The sequence below is a fragment of the Callionymus lyra genome, chromosome 6, assembly GCF_982586985.1.
Source record: "Callionymus lyra chromosome 6, fCalLyr1.hap1.1, whole genome shotgun sequence".
Taxonomy (NCBI): Eukaryota; Metazoa; Chordata; class Actinopteri; order Syngnathiformes; family Callionymidae; genus Callionymus; species Callionymus lyra.
Genome location: NC_141823.1, coordinates 26426149 through 26452555, shown reverse-complemented (window position 1 = coordinate 26452555; position 26407 = coordinate 26426149). Strand labels below are relative to the sequence as shown.

The window sequence follows — 26407 nt, the reverse complement described above, 5'->3', positions numbered from 1 at the left end:
CATAACGGACTATTTAAATCTGGCCAGGGCTCTTGAATATTCAATATTATTGTAATTTTTGCTGGTTGTGGCATTTTATCTTTTGCTCTTTTTCGTCTGATGGCCGTGAAAAATAATGCTGAAATAAAACCATCTACAGAGCAAAAGGTTTGGAGACCCCTGCTTTAATGGTGGATCCAGATGGTCATTTGGAACACGTTTTAATTATTTCAAGAAAATTTCCTTGAATTTCATTCTCCTTTTTTTAAGGATGAAATAAATAATGGGAAAATAATGTAATTGCATTATCATCTCCATTTTTGTCACTACAACACAGTTATTGAATCAGTTCACTGTTTGACCAACAGGTGTGCTAAAATATCTTTGCAACAATATATCTAAATATCTCGTCTTGGTGTATGTTTTTAAAGCAATGGCGTCAAGAATTGATATGGAAAAGATAAACATACATCCTTTCTAAAAAGATTGTGAAATCTGAAGCACTGTGCATGAATAAAAGTGGCTGCTTCGGTGGAGAAATATTTCGAAGGAAATGGAGAAAAAAATAAAGATGAATCCTCGCAAATAGCAGAGAGATGTCAACAAACCTTAGACAAAACACTTATTGTAGGAATAATGTGGGTTATGTTCAAATGTCTCTAGACGTTTGTAGAGAGGGAAAGAAAAACGTTGACAAGCTACTTGTGTCTCAGTCTTTAAAACCGCAGTTCCATGTGTCGTCTACAGTGTGTGTTTGTAGATAATGCTCAGGTGGAAAGATGCCTGTGAGCTTTCATGACATACTAGTTGTTGCTAGTATGTCATGAAAGCTACAAGTAGTGAAATAATAGTTTCTTATTTGGCACTCAAGAGTTCTACTGTGTCTACTTTCGTTTCTGCCGAGGCCATGTCCAACAGCATCGACAAAAAACCTTCTTCCTCTTGCGCTTGTAAGTAAGTAAGTAAGTCATTTGTATTTGTATAGCGCTTTTCCAGACCAGAGTCACAAAGCGCTTCAACAATCAAAACATTATTCAATAAAGTATATACTTTAAAGGGCAAGATAAAACTGATAACACAACAGGAGTTCCAAAAAATCAAGGAAAAGCCTGAACAAATACAAACTTCTTAAGATGTTTCTTAAAGGAGTCAGTAGACTCCATCAAGCGCAAAGAGAGAGGAAGATTGTTCTAACGCTTAGGAGCAACAGTCTGGAAGGATTTCTCTCCTCTGGTCCTGAAGCGTGTTCAGGAACCATCAGTAGATTCTGATCCACAGACCTCAGAGCCCGAGCTGGGGTGTAAGGCTGGATCAGATCAGTGATGAAGGAGGAGCCTGACCATGAATAGTTCTGAAAGTAAGAACCAGAATTTTAAAGTTGATCCTGAAAGAAACTGGAAGCCAGTGAAGAGTTTTAAGGATCGGAGAAATGTGAGTTTGTCAAGTGTTGCTTTCTTTTGTTGGCATCAGTGATTTTCAAACCGCAGCGATTTGAGGGTTGCTTTCCATTGCATCAGGACAAAAATACACATCGATATCAACTCCTTGTGATACTCACCGTCATCGTAGTCTTCCTCGTCCTCAGAGGTGTTGTTAATATAGTCTGAGCTGGAATCGTCGTCGAGGCTGTCATCATTGAAGTCTGGCGGCTGGTGGTGGTCGTGGACTTGCTCGGCTTCGGGGACCGGCTGCGTCTTGGGTCTCTGGGTCTCAGGCTCCTCGTTGTTCTTGTTGCTCAACCGCTTCGGTTCATCTTCTGCCTCAGCTTCCACCACCGGTGCTTTCCGAACCACCTCTTGAATCCTGACTGGAGGATACTGTGGCTTACAGGTACGAGGAGGTTGCTTTGGATCCTGTGGGACTTTAGGGTAGCGTACTGGTGGTCTGCGAGGAGGGGGGGCTTGCACGTCGCATGACTCTGTAGGATGAGGAGCAGGACAGGTGGCGGCGACAGAAGCAGCCATGATGTTTCCTCCGAAGGATCCCGGCCTCTTCCTATGAGCCATGATTGCTTGTTCACAGACTTTGCATAGTTATTGGTTTGTTCCTGAAAGATACATGAAAGTAGAAAGAAAAAGTTAATTTATTTTTTTAATTGTGTTTTTTTAAGCTCTATTTACAGCTGCAGCATGAACTATTTTATTCCTCCTTATTGAGTGAGAAAGTCTGCCTCTTCTGCACTTCGGCCTCACACCCTGGACGGGAGGCTCAATAATGAGATTTAGAACAATAGACACAAAGACGGCGGGTTCTACTGCCTCCACATAAACTTAATGAGATGCTTCCAAGCAGGGAATCAATAGTGAAATCAAGGTCATCTTGACACTGGTTCAGCACATGAGCGCTGACATCATGAGACTTGCATCGATTCCTAGACAGAAGATCCATCTCAAGTAAACCATAAAAGAAACTCAACAACTTGAGAAACAGGTTGAAGATGAGTTTGTGAACGAGTGGTTTAATTATCGAACGCTCAGGTCCCATAATGCACTGCAACAGCTGACCCACCTTTAACAGTACCAAATAGGTCCAATCTGATTGGATTATATTTTTGGTAACAGGTGTTTTTTAACTTCACATTGAGACTAAATCAGCTGTAAATGCACATCCAGACCAAGAATATATAAATATATTTTTACGTTTCTGATCATGTTCAAAAAGAATTAAATACTTATATTTTGTTAACTATTCCTTCCTCATTGAGCTGTTTTTCAAAACCATTCCCACTACAGTGACATTTTTAACAGTGATTATGGTGTAGAAACAACCCATTTTCCCTATGCAGGTCCATGCCGGTGTAACACACACACACACACACACACACACACCCACACAAACAACACCTGACAACATCAGCATCATGGATCACATCAAGAAGGGAGAACCCGAAGACAAAAACACACTTAAAATCCAAGCAATAAATAAAAGTAATACCTGACGTCCGGAGCTGTGATGTGTTGCACAATAGTCAATAGTGTGTTTCCTCCCTCCCACGTCTAGTTGCTCCTCCCTTCCCCCCATCAGCTGCCTCGCCTCCCTCACTCCAGCCTCACAATACTCCAGCATCCTCCGGCTGAAACCCAGCCCCACCTTATCCAGTTCCCCGCATCTCAGGGTGTGTTACTACGGGCAACTAGATCCCCGAGAGACGGACAGCCCCAAACCCTTTGTTAGATTTCTTGTAATCGCACACCCAGGAGAGAGGTGTCCTTGCATTCTACTTTTATTTATTATTCATGAAATTAATTGTTTTGTTTTGATTTTTTTCTTTCAAATTGTTACTAATAGACATCTGAGAGCAACAATACTTACTCAGAATCAGATTCAATTTTTCGTCTCTGAAAAGATTGAACCGTTCAATAGGTTTCTTTGCTAATGATCAACTAAAATATTATCTTACGCAACATTTTGACTTCAAACTGACCATGTTAAATCAGGGATACACATTTTTTGTAGCTAAAAATGTTGCAGTGCAACATGGGACAAGGGAACGTTTGAAACTTTAGAAGATTTAAACCCAGTTCCTATTATAAGGCAAAACTTGCTGGTAAAATCAACAAGATAGGTTGACACACACACACAACACACACACACGGACATAACACACAGCAAAAAAAAATAGCACAAGCAATCACTCTTTAAGTATCTCAGAACTTCAAATAGCACTTTGGGACCAATAGAGCTCATCTTTGTGCTATTCATCCGACCACAGAACACAAAAGACAAAAGATGCATCATAACACACACTCTTGACACACACACACGGTGTGTGTACCTCCATCTGAGAGGCTGAGTCACATGTGGTTTAAGAGAGAAGAATGGTTCCGATCTTCACTAAATAAGACACAACCTTGAACGATGCTTACAGGAGTGAAGAGCAAAACAAGGCGGCACTTCAATAATAAGCGATGAAGGCAGAACAAACGCAATTTTGATTCAAAAAAGAGAGAAAACATGTCGACATGTTTGACAACACTGAGGTAGTTTGCATGTTTTCTCTGTGCGTAGATACATATTGCAGTTAATCCAGATGCATGGGTGGATTTGAACTGGTGCATGAGTGGTTGTTTTGTTTTGATTTTAGGTCCCAGTCATGGATCATCAATGTCGTTACAACCTCCCACATTATACTGTAAAGCAGCTTTCCTAGCAGCATGAAAAGTTACTATTTAAAATAAAACGTGTTTTGCCTCAAACTTTTTCAGGCAGGTTCACGATTGTCGACCATGCGTTCCACATACAATAATTTAAGAGTAACCTACATATTTCAATGACAGATTCACCATTACTTTGAGTTTTCCTTCATTTTCTTCTCCCTTTTTTGATGTGTTAAATGGAAGGACAGACTTTATTTTACCTTGGGATCCAAATGAGTTCCATTTTTAGAAGAACCTTTTAATCAATAAACGTTGTGTTCTGTAGTTAGTATCACTCAACTGTCACCTCAATGGTTCAGCTCAAGGATAGCAAAAAGTTGTTAAAAAGGTTATTTGTTCCATACAAGTCATGTCGGATTTTATTTTGAAACGGGTTGTTTGTCCTTCGTAAATTCCACGGCAGCAGCAGCTCTTCATGCAATCACAACCTCTCCTGCAGCAACAGGCGCCGGATTGTAATCATCGCTCCCTAGTATGTACACTTTCTACGCTCCCCTCTTGGATTATAGTTATTTCTTTGGATGTTTTTGGTCCTCCTTGTACCTGAGCCTACTTGTTGTCATTTTATCCAGCATGTGTGTTTTTTCTAATCACCCAATCTCTCTGTTTTTTCAGTTTCCTTTTCTTTCTCTGCCCGACTTGTGTCGGCTTTTAGTTTCCCTTGGACTGTGATATTGACATTAAAAAGTTTTCTTTAAATGTACTATTGTTATTAAAAGAAATTGGATTCTTTCTGTTTTTGTCTGGTGTTTGCATCTGCACTTGGGTCTATATATGGTCAAAACCTCTCAATACAACTCACAAAAAGGAAAATATATAACACTGAGAAAAATGAAAACATTATCATTTAAATAATACTGAAGAACGCTGCAATAAATAGTTTGAACAAAGTCTTAGTTCAATGTTTAAACTCGATTAGGTTATAGTTGTTTTTTATTTATTAAGAAATAAGAAAAAATAAATATTTGACCTCAATATTAAAAAACACCGAAACCTTATAACTTATTGGGTCTTAATAATGTACGAACTAATGGTATTTCCTGATGGTTAGTGTGATGTAAGAGTTTCACTCACAATTCCGACAGCTGCCACAAAATCTCTTCCCATGAGAAGATCTCAAATTTGACTTCTCAACCCTCAAGCGCCCTAATGGAAAAGATCCAGAGGGATGACACCTGGTGACTGTCCCTGGTGTAGACACTTCTCTACAGAAATAGAAATACTCAATCGTCATGTGACCGAAGCTGCTCTCCATCTACCGGCGTGGTGAGGCTCTCGCCATCAACCTCCCTCGTCGTGTCTTCTGTGACTGAGGCGGGAGGAAGTGAGATGTGACAGGCGGCGATTGAGGAAACGATTTAAAGATTTCAAGTGAGAAACTTTAGCTAATGACCAATGGGACATACATTTACATAAACAATTACCGGCTCCCCTTTCCTGAAGGACACTTTAGATAATCCATTAAGGTGAAGCAACACTCACTCAAATGAGAAATAAGACGAGGAACGAGTGTGATGTAAAGTACTTAAACGTCAAACAGGATTTCCGTCACGTGTAGCACCTGATCATGTGATAATAGAGCCATTAGTCATACGCTTCCACATCAATCACCACGGTTATGTCAACAAACCACGGATGAAACGGGCCGCACGTAAAGAGGGAATAAAAGCAGCATCAGAGGGAGAGGACTGTTTGGACTCGGCTCTCTCATTGGGATGCAGCGTTTGTTCTCCTCGCAGCCTCCTACACACTTGCAGACGACAACAAGAGAGCGACGCGGGAGACAGGAAGAAAGAGAAAGACTTAGTGAGCGGCAGAGATGGCACAGGACCGTCGAATGAATGACTCGCTCTAACCACCGCTTCGCCTGCCAACGTCCATCTCACCACCTCGCGAAAAAAAAAAACAGCTGACACACCCACCTCCTTCAGCCTTGACCATTGCCATGGCAACGCTTTGTTTCTCGCTCAGAGCAGGACTGGCTGAGCCCGCTATTGAACGACCCCCTTCCTCACACAATAAACTCACATTATTTACAACACCTAACAATATCCTATTTCACCGGGTTTGAAACACTGACTTGAAGTAAATCAGCTCTTAACGGACCAACTCCTCATCCACGTGATTTAGTTCTTTACGTGAGCAAAATAATAAATCAGTAGCTACGACTGTTGTGTGACTATCAAATTGAAAAAGGGATGAGAAAAAAAAAACTTAATATTATGGGAAAACTCGAGGGATATTATATTAAGCTTCTAATAAGACTTAATATTACTTCATTTTTTATAATTTTTTTATTTCAAAATACTCAATTTCAGTCTTTAAAGAATGATCACTTTATTAAGAACCAAACATGTTGACATATACAGTATACTGTAGATATAAATGTTTGTTATTTTAATGTATTTGGACGAACAAATAATACTCACAAAAATAATAAATCAAATAAATGATGATTTGAAACAAAAAAAAAAAGGCCTATTAAATAAAATAACTGACCATGAGGACGAGAGGATACAGGCAACTCAAGCAGCTTTCAAGGCTGATGTTATTTTGGTTTAAAAACAATCAAAGCACTTGCAACTTCGTCAAGAGTCATGCCGTCTGTAAATACTACAACACCAAAGTCAAGTACTCGATAATACAACAAATATGTCCTTGTTCCTACAGTATCACAATTGTATTATTGCCGTGTATTGTGTTACATATTGTACCACCAGATTCTTACCATAAACACCAATAAAAAGGTACCATAACGTGCTTACGTTTGATTTAATCTTTCTTGCAACTTAACAAAAGTAATTTTATGAATGTATTCTTATCCCAGCTACCTGGGAATACAGGCAGGGGATACCCTAGATCTGCACACATTGACATATAAATGGTTTATTATGATTTTTTTTATCACAAAAACAAAATATAATGAGTCATAACCACAAAGATAAAAATAAAGATCAACATTTGGCAGCAACATGACCAACTGATGCTGATACCTGTTGTTTAGCTGTACTTTAATGCAGCAGAAACGATAGCTCTCATCGCTGCTCTGGCTTCTCCTCTTCATCATCATTCCAAGAGCCCCAGCAGATGAAGGTGAGAATTGCTTCCTGCACGACACACTGGCCAATCTGATAACACTTTACTTGAGGATTTTTTTTCCCCCTCAATCCCGCTCTTATCCAAGCTTTTCTCCGAAACTGATCTCCCCTCAAGCCTTTTTAATCCTGCTCCTTTTGTCACCTTTTAATCAACAGCTGCCACGTCTCAGTGATTCTCTCTCTCTCGCTCGACTCCGTCGCTTCTTTTCGCCCGTGAAAACGCTGAGCCAGCCGACCTCCAGCTAATGACGGTGGTAATGGATGTTCTGCAGATGCTTTATAATTCTATCTGAACTGGACAAAGCCAAAGCAAAGTAGCTGCTGGTCCGAGGCGTCAGCGTTGGACGTCAGATTGCAGCAATAACAGCATGTACCTCCATTTGGACCGAGCTGTCATCCGCGGTGACAATCTGAGGACAGTGTAATAGAATTCATTGAAGGAGGAAGGCTCTGGTCATTGTGTTCCACACGGAGGAGAACACTGTTGTTAGGCGAGGAAATATCCTCATATCTTCTCGAGTCGGATTGAGCGACACCCTGGCGATGCTTCGGGGCAGAACCACGAAATTACTTTGGGTTCTTTCGTCACTATAACAACACCTCCGGGAACAACAAAAGTCCACCAAACTCTACTCGCTGTTACACTAATAAAATAAAAGCGATTCCCATGATTCAGATACGTTTTATGAACTCTTAACAAAGACTCATACCTACAAGAGACAATCGGCTAAATTGATTCTTATTTTGTTAAATATCTTTATTTTAAATTAGAACACATATTTCTCTGTGCACACTAACTTTACCTTAGTACTTAAAATGTGACTACAAATGTGTCTGAATTTCATTTGTTTTTTAATTTACGAGGTTCTTTATTTATAGTCGATCAAAGTAGACTAGATTTCAAAACACTGCATCGACTTTTATGTTTCAGTTTTACAGCTACTTGTAAACAAAATATGCAATCCACCATTTTTACATCAACACTTTCCACTTATTTTAGTGTTAACTACAGGAGGTCTGATAGAGATACTGTTTACAATGTGATAGAACATAAAAGGTTTAACCGTACAGCAACACAACACAACAACACAAACACTTAAACAGCTTAAAAATTCTATATAAAAATGTAAGAACTAAAAAACCACAAAATAACTGTATCTAATTTCTGTGATCTCCATGTTTCTGCGGAGATACATTGTTTGTTTACGAAACGCAAATAATACTAAAACAATGCATCATTTTGTTGGGAGGTATACTTGCCTCTTACGAAAATGTTGTAGAAATGTGTTCACTGACTGCATAGTGTGAGTAAAAGACATGAAACGGGTAAATGGAAAAGCTACATAGGACTGAAGCTGTGATAATTGTGTTAAGAGTTGTGAAATGTGACAACCCGTTGGACAAACACTTGTTGGTGATTGAAAAAATCATCAATATATCCCAGCAACATAAGAACAAGAGCAAGATGACCCCTTGTATGTTGTCGACATCAACCTTTGGACCCAAAAGAAATTTGATAACTCAATATGTTTGAGCAGAAACATTTAGATATAAACCAATTAAATGTAATTACACAAGTTAATTGTGTTAATTACATTTTTCTAATATATGTATTATTGGTGTTGGTTCAAATGTTTTATAATCATTTGGAAATTATACAATATCATATGACATTGTCTGCTGCTTTGCAAAACAGTGGCTATTTTAAGAATGTTAAAAAAAAACATAATCCCACACATGACCAGCTGAAGACCATTTGGCGCCTCAGCTGTAGACTCTGACTTTTTATCACCGTCAGCCAGGCGACAGGCTTTGTCAATCGCTGAAGACAACAGTGCCAAAATCATTCGTGAACACACACACACACACACACACACACACACACACACACAGATTGTCAGTATGCCGTGACATTTTGCTTATCAGTGTTTGCATGAATGTGCACATTTGTTTACGTGTCGAGCCTGCAGGGCAGTGGGTGTTTGTGTGTTATAATGTGTGTGTTCTTATGCGTGTGATGTGCAAGGAGGTAGATGTGGGGGGGGGGGTGGACGGGGCGTGAAACTGTCGCATCAATTCTCCTAAAGCAGGCGCAGGTTCAGAGGGGGGAAGAACACTTCCACACATCATTGATGCTTTACTGCACCCGTGGGACTCCTGCTGAGAGATTGAAATCTGCCGACAGATAAATATTTGTATTTAGGTCATTCTACTAAACCTCTACTTTTTGAGTCCGCTCCGTTTAACAAGATATCAAACACGTCAAAAAAACAATGATTGAAGTGAATTATATACAAATGTATTTTTTTCAATCATGCTGTGCATTATACATGCCAGAAAACTACAGAATACAAATACGTCTTACACAAATATCAGTAACCTCGATCTGCAGTTTAATATTCCATCCCATAATGTATCAGTTGATAACTCAATGTCACAAGGTTCCTAAACAATATAATGACATTTGCTCTTTTTGGGGAGTTAGATAGTTGTGTTAACCTCAGTTCATTCATTCTGATTTAAACTTTTTGCTTTTATTTCCATCCTTGAGGCTCATTCTATCCTATTTCTGTTTCTGTGTTTACAGCAAACACATCCATCTTCTTTCTTTCAACATCAGTTTGTTCTCTTATTGGAAGTCTCTATTTCATTGTTGATCTCAATCATTTTTATTTCTTCTCTTATCTTCTTATCTATCTTATTTCACTACCAGCTTTATAGATAAAAAAACATGAGCATTAATCTACTCTGATTTTGGGATTGATTGATGACGCTGTGTGACAAACCTCGATGCTTGATCAATCACAGCAAAGTGGGTGTGGTAATGGTAAACAAGATTGTATCCTTTGTCTTTGTTGTTTTTCTTTGACCTATGTTCTTTGTCTTTATCTTTAGACTTAGATTGTGTCATCTTGTTCTTTTTCTCTTTATGTTCTTCTTCTTATTTTATTTTTATTTATTATTTTTTATTGTTTATGAAAAATTGCTGGCTATTGGAAAAAAACAATTTTTTCAATAAAGTTTTACCTTACCTTACCTTACCTTATCTCCAGAAAAACAGTTTTTCTGTGGGCGGGGCTTAAGATCATTTTCTTATGTTAATTTTTCAATGAAAAGAGAGTTTTGTACAAACAGACACAGACTGATGAGTACAATTGAGTCCAAAATATATTTAAGACACACTTAAATCAACACATTAGTTGACCTTTAAAAAGGCAAAGTCCTATTAAATGTTATAACAATTGGTTGTTTCTTCCTTCATATTTTTTCATTTGGATCGGTTCGACCCGGGCCTAATGAGGGCCATAGACATACAGACGAAGGGCCACATTTATTCTGAATTGTCAAGACATTCTGCAGCTGTCCAGTTGATTTCTGAGATTTTATTAGTGCCCGAAAAGCAAGAAACTTTATCTTTGTACAATACTAGCAGGTTAAGTAATAAAGATGATCTCAATCTCATAAAATCAAATGATATAATTTAGATTGATTTTAATTTAAATGTATAATGGAACCACTGAATAATCCAAAAAACATTAAAACAATTATATTGTAATATTCCCGGTTTAAACTAATGTCTCTGGTTTCATTTTATTTTATTTTATTCATCTACTTGTATTGTATTTATTCTATTTTATACTGTCATCACCACACAAAAATGTTTGTTGTTTTACGAATGCAGGCAATAAATGTGTTCTTGTTGTGATAAATCAAATTCGGATCCCAGAAAGAAAACTCCCGTCACTGAGAGAGAACATGCAGAGGTTGATAAAGTAGCCATGTTTGTTGACAAACCACTTATAAAGTTATTTTCTCCGCAGCCGAGGAAGAGCAACACTGTCGATGTAGCAGCAACCAACAAGAGCAGCTCTCTGCTTAATGTTTGCAACACTTTGATGGTAGACGGTGAACAACTTAATAGTCCAAACACACGCATATAAACAGCACCTTCCATTTACTACCACTTTCATATACATGCTCCTGAGAGAGTCCCAGCAAAAGCTACATTCAAATACAAGTCACAAGCTACACAATGGAACCGGCCGTCACAGAACAAGTCAAGGATTAAATTGGATTATTTTGAATCTCTTGACTGAAGAAGAGACAGCAAAGTGTAGTGTGAAGGCAGCAGCTCGAGTCGTCGCCTTGGTAATAATGTATGATTTAATGCTATTTCAAGATGGCTGGCTTCTAAAGATGGAGTTCTTTGGGGAAATCTCCCTCCCTTTGGAAGTGTGCCAAACGTATATACGGAGCCTGAGGTCGCTCATAAAACTGAACATTCATTTTTCATCATCTCCGGCGAGAAGTTGTGTTGATGAAAATATGTCAGAGTGTATGGATGTGTCACCTCGTACGTGGACATGTAAAAGATGTTGAGGGTTAAAAAAGACACACTCACCAAAAGAGAGGCAGCAATGAGTTTTGATGGCGAAAATCTGGATTATTCCGGCTTGATATTTGAATCCCCTTACGTCACTGTCTTCCTGCTCGTCACTAAAACGTGTTGTTACCCTTTTCTCTTTAAAGCCCTTTCAGGACTAGAAGACAGTACAACCAGCAGCCGTTCTGTGGCTCCGATACCTACTCAACAAACGGTGAAGATAATGTGATTTTTCTTTTCAATTCAAAGAATGAAACAGATTCGTGCTTTTGTTTTTTTTTGGGATTAAAAAAGAATAGATTAATTATTTTATTTTTAAATCCATGAATATGGCAAATTAAACAAGTCTTGAATCTTATTTTTTAAACTTAAACAGATGCAGTTTTAGTCATTTACATTCTGCTGTATTTGAGTCCAAAGTGTTGCAACTAGTGATGGGTTGATGCTGTATCATGATACAGTTTCTTATTTTTGAAAGGCCACTAGATGGCACTCTCCGTAAAAATGATACCAGGTGTCATTGAGTTATTAGATCATGAGCTATCAAAATAAGACACTGTATCATGATACAGCATCAAAAAACTGTTGCTGAGGCTCCATCAACCCATCACTACCTGCAGCCTTTACTTTCTACCAACTGGGTGATTATTATTGTTCTTTTGTCTTAATTATCCAAAAAATAAAAATGTTTTTTATAAAGTGATGCTGGTTAACAATTTAAAAAAGAAATATTATATAAAATTCACCAGATCATGGTGTGACTGTCCATATATTTCACACCGACAACTCGAGCATAAGAAGATCAACACAGAATAAAGGATTTTTCAAAAGACAAGTTGCACACAGAGACCACATGTAAATATCATGGATATATCAGAGGTGAATTTAACATGTTTTAAAGGTAAAAAAGTAAAAAAGCAAAAATAAAAACAATCAATGTAAACAGCCAGTACAAGATAAGTCTGATGCCATGTTGTGCTGCAGTCACTAAATGATCCACCAGTTCATATACAAACAGTTAAAAGTTGGTCGTCTGGAATCTTAACTTCTGCATTTGTGCAAGACTCACAGAAACTAAATAGAGGCTGAACAGGTGCAACTCAAATAGAATCTCAACTTAATGGTGCCGCTGCCGCAGTTGAAGATCTGACGAGCGGAGGAAGGAAAGAATCCTCATCCTCCTAAAAAGCAAAATATGCCGACAGATGATATTTCACAGCCTTCATCAAAGTCCACAGTGAATTGAGGGCATAAAGTATGATTCACAAGCTCCTCAGATGAGTAAAGCCTCGCCGGTGTTTGATGATATATAACAAGTTACACTCGTCTTTGTGGACTTCTTCATCTGGCACAGCTTTTAATCAGAGCAAGTCAAGCATGGCAGCAGACAGAGAGAGCCCACGTCACCGACTCACACCGTAGAAGCTCAAACGCTGCTGCTCTGCTGAGGCTTCATGACTCACATCATCCGAGATCGACAATTGTACGTTCAGGTGTCTCCAGCTCCATCAGAGAGCATGTTCTTCTGTTGATCTCTGCTCATTTTGAAACCTCCCAGGCTCGTTTTGATGAGGATTCTGTTTGACAAAGGCTGGTGTTGGAGCGACTCTGATCACATGTAGGTTGCTGACTGTCGAGGTAATGGAGAGCTCTATTAATTTCTCCCTCACGAGGAAGCTGCTGCTTCCACCAGTGAGGAGGAAGATTCTAGTGGTCGATCAATAAATGATAAGACGTTGTTTTTTTCTTCCTCCTTTTTCCACCCTGAACCATTTTTGATCGTATTTTCGGCTACACCTGAGATGAATCCTTTTCATGAGCACAATAGCATTTCTAGATCAATAACTAATACAGAGATAAACGGAGAAATGTCTATTATTTTTTGGGATCATTTTGGCTCAGATATTTTATTTCCGTTAGAGAAAAGAGAAGATAAGTAAATGTTAGCTTTTTGATTGACATTTTTTAAAAGTGATATGTTTTTTCATTTGTCATGTGTCCTTTTTAATGTCTAAACTTAGTATCAGAACATGTTATTTAAAGTTATACGCCCGAAATATGCAGCTGATAAAGACGTTTTTTTAATGAGTGGAATCTCATTGTATGTTTTTTTTTTCCCTCAGAAAACTGTATCAAGGCATCCCAGAGATCAAAACATGAATGAATCTGGGTGAATTGTCACACCCTGTTTTGGGAGGAAAATTGGGTATTTGTGTCATTTTTAGCTGTTAGCATTGAGGATCCTGAAATTGGACCCTTTTCACTGGCTGTGATGTCATCATTAAGTTTAGCACTTTGTTAAAGCAAACGTGTCACTCCTCGTCCAACCACCAGCTGAGACTGTTGTGGGAGCAAATTAAATGTTAATGGGGACACAAGGGGGGTAGAAGACCCCCACGGAAATGGGTCTAATTTCCAATACATTTAATCCATATATATATAAGATACTAAGTAAGGGGGTTTACCAGAATTTAACTTGTTTTTGTTCATTCTAAGAGAGCAGGGACCCACATAAAAATTGTATGTATTATGATTATATTTAGGATGTGTGTTCAGGTACTCAGCAACACATTAAAACTGCCTAATCTTGCATGATGTATAATTTCATCCAATAATTTAATTTTAAATGAGGCTTCAAACTGTAAAAATTGACAATATTAAAGTGCAAGTTCCCTTTAACCTGGTTTTTGAATGATAAAATGACAGAAAAACAGGCGTGGTTATGTCTAACATCAACAGAGGAAGTTTTTAACACCACATCATTGACTTACATTGTAAATATAAGTGAATATACAGCGAAATAAACATGGATCTAGGAGATGTATCACTTCGTATGAGTTAAGGATGATGGAACAAAATGTAAAATTAATTGGATACAATTGCAGCTAACTGCTATGAAACCGAAATGGATGAGAATATAAGCGTTAAGTGTTAATAAACACAATTCTATGAATGATTATGTGACGATAATAAGGGATAATAATGTTTTTGTGAACGGTTTTAATCTTTTTAAATAAATCATAAAAAATATTGAGGGTGGACAAAAGGTAAAATTAGCATTTAAATGACTGTCCTCTCAGTGAAGGCAACTCAATCAGGTCAAAAAAAGGGGCACAAGACCCCCATGGAAATGTGTCCAATTTCAAGGAAATTGAATCCATATATTTTACATACAAATTGTAAGCAACAACATTTCTGCCAGGGATTTAGGTCGTAAACAAAAGGATTATATAGAATACTCTCTTTAGTTTTTCAGTTCCAATAAAAGTGAATTTTGGAGTATTTCTGGCTAAAACGACCAAGCGTTAACAGCTACTGGAATCTCCACATCAGGATAATTCCAGGTAAATCAAAAGCATTTACGCAGCAGGTGTTGTGCCAACAGTTCAACACAGAGAAATACCAATCATCCGATTTTGACAGAGGTCAGATCATCACTCCAGGATCCACAAAGCCGACACACTAACTGGGTTTCATTCTCTCCAGTTCTGACAGAAGGGTTTCACCATCTGCCACCAACCCGACGCCACATCACATCCTCCTGTTCGGATCTGCCACGTGACAGCTTCAAGGTTGCCACCTACACTCACTTGTCGGCTCCTATCAAGGTGTTACGAGTGCCGTTTGTAGTACCACTCAGTTAATGAGGGATTTTATCGAGAAAGTATTCTCTGTAGAATTAAAGAATTAAAGAAACATAAACAACATTAAAGAAAGACAATCGTAGTCATAGACAGATGATTATAGATAGATGGCCCTGATTTAAAAAACATGTAAACTGTACGATATAAAAAAAACTTATAAGTTAAAGAGGGATGACGTGAATGTACATATTATAAGAGGGCTTTACTGGAAAATATTTATTTGGATTAGTCAGAAAGGGGCACACGTGATATTAGACAAATGGATTTAGTGGTACCAGATGTTGGATGCTGTAATAGCTATTAGCCGTTGGTCAGGGGTTTTCTGTTACAGCATTTTCAAAATGGGTAAAGAACATTCTTGCTAAATTAACTAAAATATATCCATCTATGATAAATAAAAATAATACAATCTATCCTTTGAAATAACATTTTATTTTAATTTAAAGTTATTTTAGGGTTTATATTTCAATAGTGTGCATATACAGTATAAGACAATCATTTGATGTTTTATTGTACAATTAACACAAATACTCACAGCGTTTATTCATTTGTGTGGGGCAATTAAACCTCTGGCCACTAGTTGGCAACATTAATTTCTTCCTTGCCAAAGTAACGACAAAAGCGGTGAAATGGCAGCAATGAGTGAAAAAGAAAGGATACACCAGAGTTCTGCAGCTTTTAACGCTGATGTTTGGTGTCATTTTGGCTTCAAAACAAAGTTTAAAGTTGAACAAACACCGACAGATACTGGATATTGCGTGTTGTTCCAGCTTGTTTTAGACTGTTAATGCACTTCATTGTTAATTGTTAATGTAAGTTTTTGTTAATATTTTGAAAAGCACTTTTTTCCAACGCTTTCACATTTGATTAGAGAAAGTATTTGCTCATGTCTTTGTTGTAAAAGACAAAAAAAGTGTTGTTTCCTAAAAACAAAACAAAATATCGTTGTTCCTCCAGTATCACAATATATCGTCACACATGTATCGTATTGTCATTTTCTTGCCAATACACAGCCCTAATATATAACAGTTGGACTTTTTAATGTAGACTAAAAATAAAGAAGAACAACAACTACATGGGTATTTCTGTGTATATATTATTTATGCATTACGACTGTTAACTGTAACTGTTGCATGATATTTATTTTTAAGAGTTGAAGTTGGTTTTTAAATGATATTATAAACTGTAAAATTGGGCAATATTAAAGTGTGGTGAAGTTATTTTTGAATTCATTGTTCAAATAAGAAGTATATAGTATTGGGTGTTTTTTATAAACGCATAATGTTGATATCATTTTGTTGACTTTTTAAAATATGTTTTTTATAGGTTGTGACAGTAGAATGGGAGCACTGGTCATTGACTTACATAAATAAGTGGAAATACAGCAGAACAAACCTGGATCGACATAACTTTCTTAAAATGTAAGGACATTGAAACAAAACATGATGATGAGACTGACTCTGAGGCAGAAAGGAGGTAAATGACACACACCTGTTCACATAAACGACAACAACATGAAACAGATCAGGGTCTGATGTGGAAGGTTACGTAGGACTTACACCATCTCTGACTTCTAATGTCGTGAAAGTGACGTCAAGTGAACTGAACTGAGAGGATCCTCAACACATCTCATGCGTCATCATCCCATTGAAGTATCGTCTGTTGTTCGTATCCTGGTTTTCTATTCCAGTGAAAGGATAAATAATCAGCCTGTTTTGTTGCTTGCGGTCCTTGACAGGTAACAGTGTTTTCCACTCTTCCTTCTGTTACCTTGTAATACTGGTTTGCAAGGTTTTTAAAAAACAAATCACAAATTCTATTGGTATCCTTTCTTATCACTGAATATTTCATAATCGTGATAACATTAATTGGTTTTTATTTCCAGCACTGTGAAGTCCTGAAGTCCCCTGAACTCCACCGTCTATTATTATGTTTCGGACATTCAATCTGTGTTCTTTCTGTGTGGTTTATGTTGGAACAGTCTGCGGCCAGACACCTCTGAGGCACTTTGTCTAAATCCTTTTATCCAACTGTTATCTGGAACGTCCTATACTGACCAGCTGTGTTGGCATGCATATGTAACCGTAACATAATTCCTGGTCTCGTGTTCTCAAAGCCAGACATGCCATGCTTTGAACCAGCACAAGTCAGCCATTTATGAATTATTGCAATTGAAACATTTAAACCAATAAAGTATATTTTGATTAAAAGTTGAATTTACCACTTCACCTGAACTCCAAGCATCTTCATGAAAATACTTGACTAGTTGTGGGTTTGTTGGCCTAAACACCTCTTTGACTTGACAATGTTTTTGGTAAATCATATTTATCATAATATTTGATTCCTTTAAACTCTTCTGAAAGACTGTTACTGCTGCGGGTTCCTAATCAATACGTCTAATGGTAAATTACGACTTCTATTGAGTGAATTGTGATTATAAACATCTCAGCAGAGCATGAAACATTGTATATCCTTGACCTCATTTATCCTTTTTGACCAAATGTCATCATCCTTAATCCTAGTTGGGGTTTTTTTTGCACAGGTTTTCAAACTTCATTCCTGTGGTGGAAAAAAAGACAAAAAGACGAACTCAAAAACACAGTGTAGCAGCTCATGTCTCAATATTATAACCACTGCTGTTCTACTCACAATACCTCCCCCTCAGCATAAATCTCGCAATAATCCCACAGGTCCGACTCATACTGCAGCACACTGCAGCTGTAGTGTGCTTTTGGAGACACAATACTCAGATCAGAATCGCAAGAATCCCCCCCAAAAAAGAGGTTTTATCTACAAAGAGAAGAGATTATGGAGATTATATCACTGTATGCTGGTGCAACTTGGGTTTTTTTAAAAGCATAAACATAAATGGAACACAGTGAATAGACGTGCGGTCGAAGACAACTACAGAAGAATGTATCAGAATGTATCATTCGGATGTGTGATCAGATAAGTGTAACTAATGACGTATCAGCCACACGATTTGACTTAAAGGCCTGTGCTAACAATAGAGAGAAGTGCAGCCGAGTATACATCAGTGCAACTCCACATCAATCATTCCACATCAGCGGCAGGAAATCTATCAATGATCTGCAGCCTTTTCTCTCATGACAGCCGCAGCTAATACTGCGCTTTTCACTCTTATTAAAGCTGTTTTACAGGCTTATAGACGCGATGGGATTGGACTCGTTCTCTCACTACAGGGGCGGCGTGAGAAGAAAGAAGGCAGATCTGCTCCTCCACTTATCTCTCGGCCAATACACGCTTCATTATGAGGAACCGCTTGAACAGAGGAACCTTGGCAAGGCAACACTAATGAAAGCCTGGAAATACTTGCACATGAACTCTGCTGTTATTTTAAAATTCATTATCTATTCAGCCCAAAGCTTCCACGGCGAATTCTCTCATTAGTATTCAGCGGCCGCAGTCGAATCACCCGAGGCAGGGAGGTCAGCAGTGACAGCTCCAGTTCCAGCGTGAGACGCCACCGACGCTGAAAGGATGTTCCTCTAAAATCAGATGCTAATGTCTCCTCGAGTGTTATCAAACAGAAGCTCCGAAGACAGAACTGCGTTTTTAAACTATCCTGACTCATGCACGTTTTACATTTTGAAGTCTTCCTCTTCAAGACGAAGTGAGTCCCTCATCATGACCACGCTTTGAAGGTATTACTTTATAAAGTTCTCTCCTTTCTCCCCCGTCTGAAATCTTGGCGAACAAGAGGTTTTGAGAGCAGTGTCCATTATTATGTAATAATGGATTCACCCCTCCTCCGGCCAGCTGTAATCACACCCTGCTTTGTTTGTACAACAAGTCCCTTGGAGGTGGAGACTTCTGGGATTTATGACATGCGGTGACAAACCTCGATGCTTGACCAATCTCAGCAGAGTGGCATGGTTATGGTAAACAAGATTAAATCTCAAAAAGTGTTTTCAGTGGGTGGTGCTTAAATACATTTCCTTATGTAATTATTTCAATGAAAATAGAGTTTTGTGCAAATACATACATTTGAAATGTACTGATACAATAGAGGTCCAAGAAGACACACTTAAATCCACACATTAGTTACTACGATACTGCCACTGCGCAAAGCTAATATACACAATGCTAAGCATGGGCTCCCCTGGTAGCTACACACTATGCGAGATGACGGTTTCCTAGGCCTCCGATTAACCTCATAGGCAACGATACACAATGTTATCGCCATCATGAAAAAATGTTCTCCATATTGTTAAATACGTTGTCAGACTAGGAACATCTTCACAGGAAGCAGCAACTGTAAAACGTTATTAACTACTTTTTTTAGTGCCCTGTGTGAGGCTCGGATCTCAGGACGCAAGACTAATGTGCTGTCTACTGCCCAAACAAGGCCTTTGATGGACATCAGAAATCAGGTGAACCAGAATGTGTGGGTCATTTCTGCAGCTAAGGATTTTACATTATTCCCAGTGCAATTTAAAAAAAATTAAAAAATGTTCTTGCCTAGCATGTGCATAGTAATACAAAGCATCATACCATTAATGGCAAACATTTTTAATAGAACTAAACCAATGTTCAGCCATTCGTTGTTCTGAAAGGTGGTTTGAACAGAGAAGGAGGCTCTTTCGTTATCTAAATACAAACTTCAGTCTGTATCGTCGTCCAGGGCATGACTCTCTGATGCGCAGCAATGATTATGACCACATATCCATCCCAAATCAATGTGGTCATTCAAGTAGATGAGTGCAGACAGAGGCGGTGGAACCGAAGGTTGGGATAAATGGAGTCAATCATTTTTTAGAAACCTCACCTTCACTCTCAACAATTACACATAATGACACACATGTTCACAACATTTCTGATAAATTCGCAGGGTAAAAAACTAAATGTATTCTTCCTGTTTATGTGTGATGTTTATTTCTTCTCGCTGTCGCGCTCCCATTATCGTCTTCGCCTCCTAACCATCTCCCCGCGTGTAGTTCTCACACTCACCAAACAACCATCTGCTTTCTCCACATCAGTTTATCAACAAAATGATGAACCATCATCGGCGCTGTCAGCCTTCCACCATCTCTTCCTGCACAAACAATCGCTGTCACTCCAGAACCATTTGTATTCCGCTCGCATTCCAATTGCATCGTTCTCTACGGAAATGCATCAGAAATTTACCAGATGCAAATTCGTCTCCGAACAATGAAGGTAGAAGATGAGTTTCTGGGGAAATGTTAATGTCAAGCAGCTCTTTAAACAAATGCAACAGCAAATGAGCTGGATTTGGAAAATGCTCCCCGTGACTTAATAATGTTGTAAGAGACGGTGATGACTAATCATTTCACGATGCTGAATGTTTTCTTCTGCTGGAAAACCTTTAAATTAAAATGTCAAATCAACAACATGGATTGTTTTTGACAGTATAAATGACATGAGGAACGTAACGATTGCTTGTTATTGGGCCATGCTTGGCCTTAAATGATGTTGCATCAGTACAGTAATACATTGATTTTAGAACGTGCAAAGATGTGGTTGAAAAGATTTGGAAATTGGACATTAATGAATTTATAATGTCAAAAACGTAATAAAATAGAAGAATTAAAATACCTGGTGAGGGCAGTAAGAGATTGAATTAGAAACTACAACGACCTGCTTTAAAAATGTAATCAAGTCTCTATTTATATTGGCAAAATTGAAGCTCTTTCGTAAAGTCTAGTCCTAAATTTCATAATGAGCATGATATAATATTGCACCATATTTGGGGGTCTAAACCAGGACCTCCTTCTAGTTGGATAGCTCATCACAGAGGCACTTCTTTTGGCTATGCTTGTCACAAGACACCGATAACAGTGATCATATCAGACATTAAAAAGATAAAAATGACTAGAAGGAGTCGAGCAAATGCCTCGATCGATTGGAAATCACAGCTATTAAAGTATTGTTTGGCATTTGTTCTGCACAAACTTTAGTTTCAACAAGGAAAAGTAGCTCCTGAATGAGAAGCGTTTTCGGTTTTGAAACTTCACAGCGAAAAAAAAGTTTTCATAATTTAAGCGCTCTATGTAATGCCATTGTTTGGTTAACAATAATATTCGATTTCTTCGGACTTCACCTGCTCCAGTATACAGAACAGAGGCATGTACGGAGAATACAAGAAAAGTACATAGCCTGCCAACAACCATGCTGCAGGATACACAGGTAGTCTTCAATGACAGCTGCATTGTGGAGGTCGGATCAGGACACAAGTCAAATCAATGGACTTCATAAAATTGAAGCTGACGTGGGAGTGACACCATTTTCCGATAGATTTGGATGAGCTGATCCTCATCCCAGCAGCTTGACTGAGAAGTGATACGATGTCAGCTAGAGAGAACCAGAACCACATCATCTGCAAAAGAGTTCTTGACAGCAAAGTATTCTAGCTGAAGCACATGCTGGACAATTTATTGTTATACGTTTTATAGTTTGATGAAGAAAAATGGCTTTGTTACCGAGAAATGAGTTGCTGTGCAAACAGAAAAAGTCAGATGACAGTGTAATTCTGAATATTAGACGACCCAGCTCTTTTAAATCTCCTTATGCAACAGAACCAGGAGAGTCAGGTTCAGCACATTCTCAAAGCAGGTTTACTTGGAACAGTGTTTCTCAAACTCTTTCTCTTGGATGATGTTATTTTCCTGACAAACATTTTTTTTTTGGCAGTGAAAAACAGCTGTGTTTATTGAACTACACCTACACCTTGCATTCATTTCAACTATTGCTTTTTTTTTATTGTCAATATTCTTTAAAATATATAAAAACAACTATTTTTCGATTTAAATACTTATTGCAATGGCTTCAAGTGCCCACAGAAATTAGGTTAGGTAGAACTTTATTGTTCCCCAGGAGGTCTCCTTTGGGAAATTGTTTTTTTTCCAAATTATCCACAGCAAATACAGCAATTTTTCATTTAAAAAAAAAAAAAAATGACCCCGTTTGAAAATATTTTAGGGAAACAAAGGAAAAAAATCCATCGATACTTCCTAGAGTTCGGAGTAAGCCTTGGATCCATTGACAAAATGTTTGAATTGAGTTCATTCAAAGTGATCCAGCAGAGTTAGATAAGTGTCCATGGCATAGCCATCGTGCATGATGACGAATCCACCCACACAGTGGAGATTTTTAAATGATTCACACGATAACATTACATAAGAAGTCTGCACACCCATCAATGGTGCTAATGCAGATTTATCACTGATCGCCGACACTGGAAAAAAAACTGGTTCCGCTGATTAAGAAAACAGGTGGAAAAGCACATTTCCACACTCATTAGCATACAAATAGAGAGGGAAAGAGGCTGTACGTTCAACTCTGTCACCTCTGGCTGCAGCAGGATTAAAGTCTGCAGAGAAAGTGTGTCTGACCATTTAGGCGCTACATGGCAAAACAATCACTCGCAGCGGAGATGGTGAAGGAAAACAGGGGAAGTGAAAGAGGCGGTCAAAGGAGAAGGATAAGGAGAAGCCATTGAGGACCAGGAGAAGGAGGTGGGAAGAGCACGGTGTCCCAGGTGACTGGAGGCTGTGGAGAGAGCACTTGGCAACCTCACGTAGCAGAGAGTCAACATGTTGTGCACATGCTTTTAGCTCATCGCTCTCCCGAGTGTACTTGGTCTTAAAGACGGACGACACTTTCGACTCAAGCCTCCATGATGGCAGTGATCTAAGATGATTGATGACAACCTGACACCCCTCACTCCGGTGCCGTAAATGTTGAAAGACTTCAGTGTTGCGCGCAGCAACGTGTCACGACGCACAGTACATTGTATTATGATAGATGTATACAGTACATCATATCAAAATTGTTTTAAAATTCCAAGTCCGTTCAGGACGCCTTTCTAGCAGCGACAGCAGCTTTGAAAATACACGTTTAGAGCGAGGGAAAGGCATCCTTGTCGTGGAGAATTATTGTGAATATAGTGTGGAATTAACTTCACATAGTAAAGGATGTTTTCACGTTATTTTTCTGTCGACTTTTCTATATTTTAGGAAAAGTGTTTTTAAGAATTACACTACAGTTAATTAAAGGAAGTGAAGCTTAAAAGCTGTGAAGCTATAAATTGTATGTTTTACTTTCATTACCAACCGTTTTGTTTCTTAAAGTATAAAAGGTATAAAAGTGTAGGATCTTCTTCAACGTATCTCTTCCTAGTCACTTGTATGCCATTGTCATCTCCTGATAACCCCCATGGAAATCAAAGCTATTATTTAAGCTTTACCATTTTCAATAAAAATAAAAATAAATCAGATCCAAGGTGCTTCTCCAGGATGTACTAATAGATCTATACTTGTATGTATTATAGCGGTGGTACTTTTTCTTCAAGGTAGTGAGGAACATATGTGAAGCGGTCTTTGTTTTCGAGTCGATGTGATGTAGTTATTTAAGTCTGTGTTACACAGTTGCTCAAAGATTGATGCTCGTACAATTGTGACAACCACACAAAAACCCTCTTTTTCTATCAAGAGCCCTGCTGTGTGTCCAGGACCTGGCACAGTGTGGCACACAGCGGACCGGAGAGGGATGCAAACACAACCCTCTGGGGAATGATCTAATAAAGTATAAATTAACCATCTGACCTCAATTCTTCTGTAAACCTCCATGAGAGGGTATCAATTGAAAGAGACACGCTTTAGAGAGAGAGAGAGAGAGGGGTGGGATTGAGAGTACAGTTGCAGAAGGAACCGTCTGTGGCTTTAAAGATGGCTAGAGGAGAATAATATTCACGTTGATGGTAACATCCAAGTATAAAACGACCTTCCTCATCTCAACAGTGTCAGGCCTTCAGGCGAAACAATCCACTAAAATCAGATTACACGTTGGATAAGAGCGGGTTGTAAATAAGCCAGGAGTACTGGGGGAGACATCCGCCGCCCTTTTGTGGAGGCAGATGCTGCTGATGGAGGACCAGGGGCGGAGAGGACCAGCTGGTCTCACCATCCCCGGACACAAACCACACCATCGACGCCGACACAACACACCCGGTCCGTTGAACGCATTATTATTATTCATATTATTGTTATTATTGTATGTGTCTTACCTAGAGAATTTCCTCTTCACCTCCTGCGTGGACCAGAGTGGGATGAGGCTGTCATCAGGCGGAGCATCACTCACCGACTCACGGACACGGAGCTTACGGAGGCTGCCAGCCGCCCCGGAACCTGCATAACACCATGAAGCAGCCCACTGCGGCTGTCTGGTCGAGGCCGGGGCTGGACAACGCCGCCCTCTGCCGCCCCGACACTGCTATTACATATTTCTGCTGAGTTGCACAATATTATATTTCGTTTTGTCGCCTCTTTATTGTCACAAACGAATCACATACACACCAAAGTTAATATTGGTATTTTTATAATGTATATTTGAAGCTAACAGTTGATGTATACTCTTTTTTAGGGGCTCATAAGATAGATGGATGGATGGATGGATGGATGGATGGATGGATGGATGGATGGATGGATGGATGGATGGATGGATGGATGGATGGATGGATGGATGGATGGATGGATGGATGGATGGATGGATGGATGGATGGATGGATGGATGGATAGACTTTATTAATCCCTCAGTTCAAACTATTAAACAGGGTACAATCCGAGCAAAAATAAGAAACTCTAAGAAATACAACAATAGAGAATAATTTGCATTCAGAGAAATATTTTTGCGAAGTTGAAGTGGGGCAAAGAGTGTTGTATTTTCTGATCAGGATAGAAATGAAACCCTTTATATTCAATTGCATTGTATGTTATTTTACTTATATTTATCATGATCACATGGCCAAGTTTATCAAGAATCTTTTACTTCAGTAAAGTTGGCTGTTGTTAAGATGGAGAACAATTCTTCTGAGGAAGGTGTGGATTTCACTACACAAAATGGTTTCATATTGTATAGTATTTAACATAATTTAAGACTAAACCAACTCATTTGATGATTAAAATGTGAGTGAAAACTGTCGACATATTCCGAACAGTGCTGCCATCTAGTGTTACATTCGAGAAATTGCATTCCCGACATTTCTGTATTTGTTTTGCAAATGCAGATATATTACGATCACTTAAATTGTTCTTCCTTAGAGGTTTTCGTGAAGATGCCTTGATTAATGAAAATGCATATAGAATTGATAATGCTGTTCTTTTCGTCACCACTAGTTCACAAGCAGCTCCAGAGGGGATGCCCAGATTCAACATTCTTTATTGTAATTTTACAGAATTTAGAAACATGCATTTAGTTAAGACTTTAGCCATTAAAATAGAACACAAAACAAGGAAAAGAAGCAGAGTATATAGTGACATTTTTAATTGATGAGTCAGTCAGTATAGTCAAGTACCAAAGTGCAAAAGTTGTCGCTGAACTTCAAAACCATGATGTAGGAAAGGATGGTGGAGCAGTCAAGACCTAGGAAAGGTGTGCTGGTGTTGAGGATCAGAGGATAAGACATTGAGCCCACTATCCGCACCAGGTGAGGAAGTCCTTAATCAATGGGTAGGAGGTGTAGACACTCCCAGGTTGTGGAGCTTTAGAGCCATGTTGTTAGAACATGTTAAAAGCTGAACTGGGGTCAACAATTAACACACATCGGTGTTAAGATGCTCTGCATGGTTCAGGGCTGTGTGAAGAGCGTCACAGCGGATACAGCGTTCTCTATAGAATGGTTTGTGGTATTGTGTACTTTATGTACTTCAGGATGATCCTCTCAAAGCACTTCAGCATGACTGGGGTCAGAGCGATGAGGCAATAATGATTGATGGTGAAGGACGTGGACACCTGCAGCAGCAGGTTAAAGATATGGAGAAAAAACACTGCTAGTTTGTTAGTATATGATTTAAGTGCCCAGACTGACACGTCATCCGTGTGATCTTCCCTTAGTGCTGCTGCAGGAATAGTACTTAAGATAGTGCTTAAGATGTAGTCGAGATGTGCAAAGAAAGTGTTCAAGCTGTCAGGCAGAGTGGGGTCGTGGCTGACCTCTTATCTTAGTCGGTCATGGTCCTGGTGCCTCTTCACATGTTACGTGGATATTTGTTGTAAAAGTGCTCCTTAAAAAAATGTTTATACCAATACCTCGTCATCTAGATGCCCCTTTTTTTATTTATAAGAACACTTAAATACCAGAGTGGAAGTGTCGTATGCAGACGCTGT

At 38.7% G+C, this 26407-nt stretch overlaps 1 protein-coding gene across 2 annotated transcripts in view; it reads right to left on the bottom strand.

The window, feature by feature from the left end:
- apba2b (amyloid beta precursor protein binding family A member 2b) overlaps nt 1-24394 on the bottom strand; it is a 47780-nt gene extending 23386 nt beyond the window's left edge. For both annotated transcript variants that reach the window (XM_087794508.1, XM_087794509.1), the window contains exons 1-2: nt 24309-24394; nt 1538-2026 (exon numbers count right to left, since the gene is read on the bottom strand). In XM_087794508.1, coding sequence (XP_087650634.1) covers nt 1538-1985 — 448 coding nt within the window. In that variant the 5' untranslated portion in view covers nt 1986-2026; nt 24309-24394. The remainder of the gene's footprint in view (nt 1-1537; nt 2027-24308) is intronic.
- Between the last annotated feature and the right edge of the window lie 2013 nt (nt 24395-26407).